The sequence below is a fragment of the Zea mays genome, chromosome 1 (genome assembly GCF_902167145.1).
Source record: "Zea mays cultivar B73 chromosome 1, Zm-B73-REFERENCE-NAM-5.0, whole genome shotgun sequence".
In the NCBI taxonomy this organism is placed as follows: Eukaryota; Viridiplantae; Streptophyta; class Magnoliopsida; order Poales; family Poaceae; genus Zea; species Zea mays.
In genome coordinates this window covers 253,172,573-253,183,297 of record NC_050096.1, presented here as the reverse complement: position 1 = coordinate 253,183,297, position 10,725 = coordinate 253,172,573, and the positions used below count along the sequence as shown (strand labels likewise).

Genomic DNA, 10,725 nt, shown 5'->3' with positions numbered 1-10,725 from the left:
CATAAACTAAACTACCACACAAAATAGACCATGTGCTTTACATGGTAGCTCGGGAAATAGCTTTACATGGTAGCTGATTTTTGCTTAAAGTTCTTGCAATTCATCAATACTTTGGACCATCATCACAACATAGCAATCCCGACAAATGTATTGTTTCTCACAGCATTTGTCACAAGATAAAACTTCGAATAACCTCATACATCTTAAGACAGACATTAGCTGCAGGAAGGCAAATGAGGCATTGTAGAATATGGATGTCTTTAAATACTAGCTGAGCCCAGCAGAAATTTCCAGAATGCAACAGTTTTCAAGGACAAAATGTGGTGATTTGGCAGTGAAGCAATTATTAAACCTTTCACTAATACTTCCAAAATTCTGTTTAATGGTATCATATTTTTTTTTAAAAAATCCACAATATGTACAGTAAGCTAAGAGAACCCATTTTCTATGCGCGATTCGATTTGCTATTTGCCTATGCACAAGCGGTGGTTTGCAGTGCCCAAGTGCTTTGTTTGTTCTGTTGGATGGTATTGAAGGAAGGAATTGAGAATCGAAGTTTTGCACTCATCTCCTTTTGTATATACTTACTACCTTCTATCATTAGGCTGATTAATCTGCATTTGTTCATTGGCTATGATGCAAGCTACACCAGAGTATTGGACTGTCGTTGTAGAGTTATTTTCAATGAATTATTGAAGTGACAAATGTGTGCGATTTCTGGTACATTTCAGTTTGTGCGGATTTGGTAAAGGGAGCCAAGGACAAGCATTTGAGGTTAAGGGACCTGTCAGGATCCCTACTAAGGATCTCCATATTAAAGTGCGGAAGGTATCAAGATGTTTCCTAGCCTTTGCTGTTGAAACTGTCTGCTGGTTGGCTTTGTTTAATTTTACTGATTGAGTTTTTAGTGCTTTCATTAATAGGAATACATAATACATTGATTTGTTCACTATTCGTTAATTTAAACATGTGTTAAGCATTAAAGTGCTCGCAGTTCACACAATATTATGCTATTGTAAATTTTAGTTTGATTAGTTTGGTGTTTTGGATACCATTTTTTTTCTTAAAAAGATTTTTCTTACTACTATAACATGTAAAACTAATGTATCTATCCTGCACCATGGGAGGTGATTTTTATTATTTACGTTATTATCTACTCCCTGTGTTCCTAATTATTGGTCACTTTGGCTTTTCTATAGTTCCATAGCTTTTGGTATACACCTAGATATACAAAGTATCTCTATGTATCTAGAATCTAAAAAACCAAAATGAGCTATAATCTGAAGTAGAGGTGAAGGCTTTACCAATGTACCTTGTTTTATGTTACCCTGTTTTCTGGGTAGCAATTTGTGTCAAATTGTGGTGGGAATGGGATTCATCATTCATGCCATATAAAGTACACTGTAGCGCGGTGGCTATCTGTTTCAAATTGTGGTGGGAATGGGATTCATCATTCATGCCATCTCAAGTACACTGTCGCCTTAGTAACTTTAGACTTCATCTTCTGGATAGTAATAACTGATCCTTACTGCATGTTGCTTCTCCATAGTTCTCAGTTCATAGATGAAACACACCAAATAACAGCTGTGACATTATAAATAGCAAAAGTATGCCTGGTCTTGCAAATTTTTAAGCCTAAAATCTATCCAATGACACTGATGAGTGCTATGTATTGTGTACTCATGTGGTTACAATATACAGTTCACCTGCTGCTGCTGGTTATTAATGATTCGTGTATTTGCCTCATAGGAATTTTATTTTTCAAAAGTAGCCTGATTGCATCATAGTGAATTGATTCTTTCTGCCTAAGACTGACCTTATGGTACAAAGCATTTTCCTTATATCATCGTTTCAGAATTTTATGGCAGCTTTAGACACAACGAATATGCATAATAAAATTCACCTACAACGTATATGTGTTGTGAAATTACCAGGATTGACTCTTGTGCTACTAGCAACCCTATTCTATGATTTATCTTGGCATAGACATACGTGTAATATATTTGTGCATTCTTGATTCCACTTGTAATTTCTGTAATTTTCTCCTAACTGATCTATCATTGTTGTCAGTCTGCATATTAAATACATGATACCTATTTAAGAGACTACTTGTTTTTATGTGGTACCTGTGGTGGAGGATCTGGTTAGTCAGTGATGCTAGTGTGCTGTGTTATATAGGTGTCTGGACAAGCAGCAAGAGTTCGTATGACGGCTGACAGGTGTGCCTTTTACGACTGCAGATTCCTCGGCTGGCAGGTACTTTCCTTTCTTTTACCCTATTGGCTGTATGAGTTCATTGTTTTTTGTTATTTCTCTTTTTATTAGTTCATTTTCACGCTAGCTGTAGGTGCCTCATCACATTGTGCTATTTATTTGATGTTTGCTTCTTCGAAAAATGCCCTAGCTTACCTGAGCTTCCAAGTCGTATGGAGATATAAACATAACTGCCATTATTTAGTTCTATCGTTCTGTTACTTACAGGTATTCTAATGTCAGCGTGCATATTACATAAGTTTTCTCCTTATCTGATCTATAATTGACACACTAATCAGTAACTAGTATAATATTCCAAACTTGTGTGTATTTCGGGTATTTATTGGGGTAGTGTAAAGTTTATATGCATACTTCCTGTATATAGAGGTTGATGCTATTTATGTAATGATAGTGGGAAGACTTAGCTAATAGTATGATTTGTGTACGATGAGTTGCATCCGTTCACAATTCCCTTTCTCACATGCTTCTCTTCCTTCTATTTTGGATCTGCCATTAAATACAATAACAAACACTATCTACTGTCCAACCCAGGCATTCCAGGCATCTTCCTTGAACCAGGCATCCCAGACATCATGCCTCCAGTTCCTGACCGATTCATTGGAAATCCCCCTCCAGGTGAAAGGGGCCCTCCTGGTGAGCTACGGCCATTCCTAATGACAGATGCTGCTCCAGGGCGTAATCCAAGATTCTTTTCTGCCTCAGAGTGAATTTCACTGATTATCTTGGCCTTAATCTGAAAGTCACAAACAGCATAAGTTCCAGAATAATTTTACAATTAACTGAAAGTGTGGATATGTTCTGAACTGAAAATGTGGCTATGTTCTGTGACCTATGTATGATATATGATACCAAGAATCATTCAAGTGATGAATCAAGCATTAACTTCAATAAAATTCATGCCGGTATATCAAAGTAACATAATGATTCTAAGTATGCCATTAAGTCATGTAGTATATGTGATGAGATCAAGTCATATTTAATGTAATGTAGTTAATGCTTATATACAGTAACAGTAGTGATTCTAATTACCTCCTCACGTCGAGGTACCCAGTTATTTGACTGGAGAACAATCACATCACGAACCATAAACCTCAAACGTGGTGCAATTAAGCTGGGGATTCATTGTTAGCTCCTTCATCTGGAAAATTTTTATCTGTAATCAGATGGCTCCCGTCGGGCAGCAAAGGTGTTGTCGTCGACATCGCAGCAGAGGGGCTCTCACACCGTGTAGTTATGCTGGATGGTGTCGATGTCCAGGCCCTTGAGCTTGACCACCGACTCCACGTGGCCCTTGAGGGTGTTGAGCTCCCTCAGCCTCGCGATCTCAGCTCGTCTCTTGGCCTGCTCGGCGATCTCGGACAGCTCGCGGTAGCTGCTCTTGTCGTTGAACAGCGTGTTGGAGGAAGCCTCCGGCGGCTGGAGCCCGTGCAGCGTCCTTTGCGCGGTGGCCCACTGCGCCTCCCTCTCTCCCCGCCCGTAGTCCTTCTTGGTGGTGAAGGCGGCCGGTCTGTGCACATGAGAACATGTTAGCAAACGCTCCTACAATGTCCCGCTCTCCGGCGACTACTGGGACAGAAACAATCCTACCTTGTTCTCGAGGAGGTTGTCCCATGCCCTGCCGCTGAGCACGAAGCGGATGAAGAACTTGATCAGGTCCAGGGGGAAGTAGAAGACGATGCTGTAGAGCCAGACAACACCAGCCCAGCCGATACCCTTGATCCTGGCGAAGCCCCAGTTGGCGTAGACAGCGAGGAAGGTCGCAACCTGATGAGCAGGCACAGCTTAGGCATGCGTTCCACGACCATTCAGCTCACATGCATCATGCATGCAGCCCGGTACTTACAAGTTGAGCGAGCAGGAACGCGGTGACCAGGAGCAGACCAGGGCGCTCCACGAAGGACCAGCTACGGGAACGGGTGACGAAGATCAGAGCCTGGCTCACGATACTCACTTGGAGGTACAGGGCGGACATCATCTTATGCTCGCTGTCCCTGATCGACCTCACACCGAATTTGTCCTGCGCAATGACATGGTGGTGAGAACAACCAGACAGGAAAAAACTCTACCGATCGATGCAAAGTGCTAGGGAGTATTTTTATCGAGAAGAAGTCGGTCTTGTGCATAGCCCAGAAGAAAATGACAGTCATCAGAGCAAGGTAGCTTCCAAGCTAGCACGATGCCCGTAACAAAGATCTCCTTCAGCTTCCAACTGTCGGGCAACGGAGATGGCTTAACTCTGTCCTTAGAGATGGTCATGATAGTACCTGCAAAAGGGAGAAAAGACGGTGAGAAAAATTGAGAAGCGATGTCTATACTATGATAGTACTATTAAAAAACGATAATACATACCGTCATTGAGAATGGCAATGATAAGAACCGTGAAGGGAGAGAAATCGTATTGCCAGATCAATGCAATGAGCATAAATCCAAGCTGTAAAACAAAATACACATTAGGTTGCAGACACAACGAGCTTTCCGTTTATTTTTTATTTTTTTTAAAAAAACATGTCAGGTACATACCACTATATGGATTGTGATGGAAACTGCATAGATCTGTTGATTCACAAGATGAAGAAAGGAAAAGAGTCAGGAGATAGATCATGCATGCTACCATAAAAAAAGGGAGGCAGGAGAATATATACTTAGAAAAGAACTAACGGAGTAGCTCACCAATTAGCCGAATATTTTCAAGTGTTCTAAGTTTGACCAACCGTTCTTTGTCTCTTCTTTCCATCCCTTGGTCAGGGCCAGTTAATTTAGCAATTCTCAGCTCTTAAGTTGCTAGCACCTTAAAAGGCTTCCCGACATTTGGGCTGACCAGGGCACTTCAGCCTTAATAAGAGCAGGGGTGATAGGGCCAACCTGAATTTTAGGATAGTGAACAGGGCAATTATGATATGAAGAGTTGCATCCGTTCACAATTCTCTTTCTCACATGCTTCTCTTCCTTCTATTTTTGATCTGCCATTAAATACAATAACAAACACCATCTACTGCTCAAATAGAAAACACCATCTAACTACCAAATTTCTGCACCAATAAAATTCACCTACAACGTATATGTGTTCACTGGACTGATGATCCAGAAGTCATCATCAAGTTAGAAAATTGCCAATCTACCTTGTTTGGTTTATTTGGGATGGTTGAAAACTCACCACTATATTAGGTCTGTTCTTTTCAACTGCCAGTGAGGTTTTAGGCATTGTGTCATCAAATGTATTTAGTATGAGCTGCAGACGCCGTACTTTAGCACCAACTGGGCAATACAAATCCATCAGACGCAATCATGCATGCCATCCACCTCTGCATGAGCTGCAGACTCGTGAACTACAAGCCTTAATCACAGTCACACCTACAGTCCAAAATAAGTGTTGAACCAACCAACCCACACTGCTCCTACGTCGTGCTATATCAATGCACTGGCCCATTTTACAATTTTTTTTAAATATTTTCAAATGAAAAAAGGTTTTGATGGAGCCAGCCGTATTGAACCTTGAAAGAGTTGCATTGGACAAGAAAAAAAAAGACGCATATGTAAGTTATATTATAAACAATAATTAACACAAGATTTCACTATCAAATTTATGAACGTTATTTAGTCGCATGTTTAATATAGATTCAGGTTGTTCGACGACTATAGCTATGAAGATTTTTATGGGCTACAACGGAAGTATAGTATTGTCGCTCGAGTTGAAGTTAAATTTCCGATGGAACCACATTATCGTGACAGGCAACATTACATTTTGTCTGACATCAATGTAAGACAACATCTCTTTAAGTTTCATTTATATAACTATATATAATATTCGTACCACACTCTCTTTTGTGCTGAAATCAAATTAGGGAGCCAAGATCGAGGCCATTGCAACTCGGTATGAGATAGTCAAAGACTTCAACAATTTGCTCCATGAAAAGCATGTCCACAAGATGCACAACGTAGTGTTTGGTCTTAATCCGGGTGCATTTAATTTTCGACATCTAAATGGTACCATGGAGTTGTATATGACCCAACAAACTGTCATAGAGCCATACGCTGTCCCAGTTCAAATGCCACCATTTCCAAAACATATATTCTTGAACCTTGATGATATTGCCGAGTTGCCAAACATGACTTTAGTTGGTAAGAATATATCGATATACTAACCCTATTAAAAATTCCTTTACACAAAATTCAGCATTAATCCATATTTCATTGTGATTTTGTAGACATTATGGCTATTGTAGTCCACTTGGATACAATCCATCGCACAATGTGGGGTATATTCAGGAAGATTGTTATAATGGATGCTAGGTATATATATATATTCCATTAATACTACCGATATGATGTTAAATCTATTCGTACTAATCTATTCTTCACAAAATCAATGTCATAAGGTGCTCTTTACATACCATTAAAGTTTGGGGTGACTTACTAAACAAAAATGCACTCCGCTGGGCGTTGGCTAATTAGAATTATAGCATCATAATTGGGACCATGTTTCGGTGGTTCAAAAAACAAGGTACAACATATGTTTACGCCTTGCAAACACATTATTCACTAATTTTTCCTTTATAATGATTCGTAATGAATATTTAAATATGCTATTCTAGAGTGTCTCGAATCAACTGACCATACAACAATACACTTCAAACCGTTCCATCACAACACCCATTATTTTGAACGTAAGTATTTTATAAGATTACCTACATCAACATTATGTACTTGTTTTCATTATATTGTTAACTGAGTATGCATGTGATTAAATGTTGCACTCATTGCAGCAATTCAAAAGGCTTTGGTGGCACGGAACGATCGTCAGTTTGCCGTTAGATATCTTGACGACCAAAGGTGTAGATAGAGTCTATAACTTTTGCAACTCTGAATTTTATGATGGAATACATGTACTGTCATTGATGCAACTTACATGTGTCAATATTTGTAAAACATTTTGTTCTACTTGGAAATATCAATGAATAAGTGGATCATCAACGTTTAGCCCGTACGTTTTCCATTTAGAACACTATTGGTTTAATGTTGTGTCATGTTTGACATTAAAATCGTAACTTCGCTCGTGAAATTACGTCAAATATACAAATTGACTTCGGAACAAATTTAATGTAAATTCGGTATACCGAAGCCCATCTACAGGAGCTATGCGTGCTCCAGGAAGATAGTCCACATCACCAGAGTTATGAAAACAATTACTTAGCGCGTCACCCATATCCATCTATGTAGTTCAAGCTTGGAATATAATTTCCATATCTTATACCAACACCAAAATCGTTCTCCTATCACCTCTCTCTAGGTCTTATCTCTTTACTCTCGGTTATGATGCTTGTTTCTATAACCTATATTACCAAGGGCTTCTTTTTTGATCTTCTATTCACTTGATTTATTGCAGTTAGGTCATTTCACCCTTGGTTCTTGCAGTATTATTTTTATGCTCATGTTTTCTCGGCTACTGTTCTTGCTATAGATCAGATGGGACATAATGCCGGTCACAAACCATTCACTGACATCTCTAGCAATATCATTAGAGGTAAAGGTCAATACACAAACTGACCATTCATCATTGAAACGTAGTAAGTAGGGAACACTAATACACAAACTTACATTATAGGTGATCAAAATGAATTGCTCGGACCAATGGTCGATGCTAAGGAGCGTAAGAGGAAAAGGGATAGGGAAAGATATGCATCGATGTCCGTTGAACAAAAAAACGAGAAGAATAGGAAGCGTCGTGAAGCACGTCAATGAAGCAAGGGACACAATGTGATGCCCAATGTGTCAGGAGGTGATGAAAAACATCCAATTTTAATTAATAAATATGCACATAAACCTATAATTGGAAAGTAATTGTGTTCATATTTTGTAGGTGACCAAAATTAACAGCTTATGTTGTATAATCAGACACCAAGGCGGAAAGAGGGAAAGTTAGAGTACATAAGAAAACGTAGAGCACTGCAAGCTAGCACTTTGAATCAGGGGTCCATCGCCATGGAGGTCCCAACATATACCTCTGAGGTTGTACATCCTACAACAGATGTATCGAAACCTGATTCATCCTCAGATAACGCATGCGACTAGGTTATCCCTGAATACACCAGTACACCTTTCATGCCAGCTTCAACAAAGACCGAGGATATCAGTTCACACAATATGTCTAATGAGACATTAAGACGTAAACACCATGTTTTGCATGGTGAAAGACAAGCTATCTTAGCCCGTCAAAACAAGAAATTTGAAGCAAACATTGCACGTAACGTGGCTACTTTGACTGAGGATACTATCAGTGACGTCGGAAAAATGGATGATTCGACACAGCCCGGTTCAACTATAGAGATCAACAACACTGGTAATTATACTAACCAGTTTTAAATTGATCTTGCACGACGACGATAAAATGTAGTCCGACTAAACGTGTGTTTTCATCAGTACAATATAGGAATACACGCCAAAGTGCAATCGTGGCAACAAATGGGAGTGCAAACATGGTCGAACAAGGAAGTGGGTTGGAGCAAAGCCAGTCGATCCCAAGGTTCATTTCCAATGGTAATTGTTAAAAATCTTTGTTGAGGTTATATATTTTCTCAGCCCTGAATTCCCTGTCTTTTACTTGGATTGTATTTTCACGATCCAGTTGATGACGATGATGAGGGTGTCATATTTAGAGAGGATAATGATGAGAACGAGGGATATCTATTCGCCGGTCAATGTACTTATGTCAATTTCTATTACAATACCAATGCTTATCTAAATTCAAATGTCTTAATCGTTCTTTTCTAAAAAAATATCAGATGAGGAGACTAACAAGGACTTCGAGATAGATGGTACTCAAAATCAATCTATTGCCACTGATGTGCCTGACCCGTACGACAAGGTGTACAGTAACATCCCTGAAGAAACACATATGTTGAAGCATGTTTCCGACTATGGTTATTGCACTGCGAAGAAGTTTGAGTATGAGCCGCCTGGGTTTTGATGTCGAGGTGGGAAGGTTGAGCTAGCCCCACTAGAGACCCCTCCCCAACTCAGGAGGTTGTAGGATAGTGTCGACTCTGATGCTAGGCACTTTCGTGATAACATCAGGTTTTTTAATGGCCATTTTTCTTTCACTTCCCTGTACTGTTGCATCGATAGTATGACAACTAATATGAGGGATTCTGGTATATACACATTCCGTGCACAAGGCATGATGTACCATAATATCAAGTCATTCGGTAGTGAATGTGGGGCAGAGCATAAACACCTAGAGCTTTACTTTTACGATGATGATCCCAGTCTCGAGCATCGATACCATAAGTGTCGTGAAGATCAGATTCAGAAAGACCAAGAGGTTATTAAACAGATAGTTGGAATACTTCATGGAAATCTGTACTCTGAGCACCTTAGGAGCATGGGTCATGTTGAGAACCTTGCTGACTATCACATCGCATTGAACCTTGACCAGACGTTGAACCAGAAGACATATAACACACCTCTCACTTCGGAGGTGGCCGCTGTCTAGATCGAGGGGAGCGAACGGCGAGGCCAGTTCAACAAGAGTGTTATGCTACATGGGAAGGATAGGTCAAGCCACGGCATCCGCTCATACCATGGATGCTACGATGCGCTATCATATCCACTGTTCTTCCCTAGAGGTGAACTTGGATGGCATGCAAATATTCCAAAGGTTGGTGTATCCATGGACGAAGTGGATGCATACCGTGCGACACATAGGGCAAGTAATGATAATGATGAAGATGCGGGTTAGTTGTTTCTTTGTAATTTCTAAGTTGTTCACATTATTAAATATGTTTTTGGCATCACTAAATAATCGATTCTTGCGTATGCAGAACCTCCTACCCATCTATGTGTGTCCGTGCGTGATTACTACTGCTACAAATTTCAAATACATCCAGGGGTATTCAATCCAATACTTCATGGTAAATGGCTTTTCCAGCAGTTCGCGGTCGACACATACATTAAGATTGAGAGCTCCCGTTTAGATTTCATACGTAATAACCACAATCGGTTAAGGACAGACCTATACCAGGGCTTGGTGGATAGCATGTTAGATGGAGATGTTAGAGCAGAGAAGGTTGGAAAGCGAACTGTGTTGTCAGCGTCGTTTATTGGCGGTCCTCGTGACATGAGACGTCGATATATGGATGCTATGGCTCTGGTGCGAAAGTTTGGTAAACCAGCCATCTTTCTTACCATGACATGTAACCCTAACTAGGATGAGATAAGGAGAGAGCTTCTACCTGGACAGACAACGCAAGATCGTCCGGATCTTGTAGTGTGTGTCTTTCATGCGAAACTATAGGAGCTAAAGCATATGTTGACTAAACAGGATATTCTCGGTAAAGTCCGAGCCTACGTCTACGTCGTGGAATTTCAGAAACGAGGTTTGCCACATGCCCATTTTCTACTCATCATGCAAAGGAAGTACAAGCTCACGTGCCCTGAACAGTATGACCTTTTGAT

The 10,725-nt window shown here is 40.0% G+C and overlaps 1 protein-coding gene across 1 annotated transcript; it reads right to left on the bottom strand.

Annotated features, from left to right (window-relative positions):
* Positions 1–3,469: 3,469 nt before the first annotated feature.
* Positions 3,470–4,860, bottom strand: LOC118473229 (plasma membrane ATPase-like; the record flags this gene model as incomplete). Its single annotated transcript, XM_035961996.1, is given in 7 exon segments — positions 3,470–3,781; positions 3,854–4,038; positions 4,118–4,265; positions 4,336–4,445; positions 4,447–4,538; positions 4,624–4,705; positions 4,795–4,860. Coding segments are annotated over 7 exon segments (972 nt in total), but the record flags the coding sequence as incomplete, so codon positions are not given.
* Positions 4,861–10,725: the final 5,865 nt, after the last annotated feature.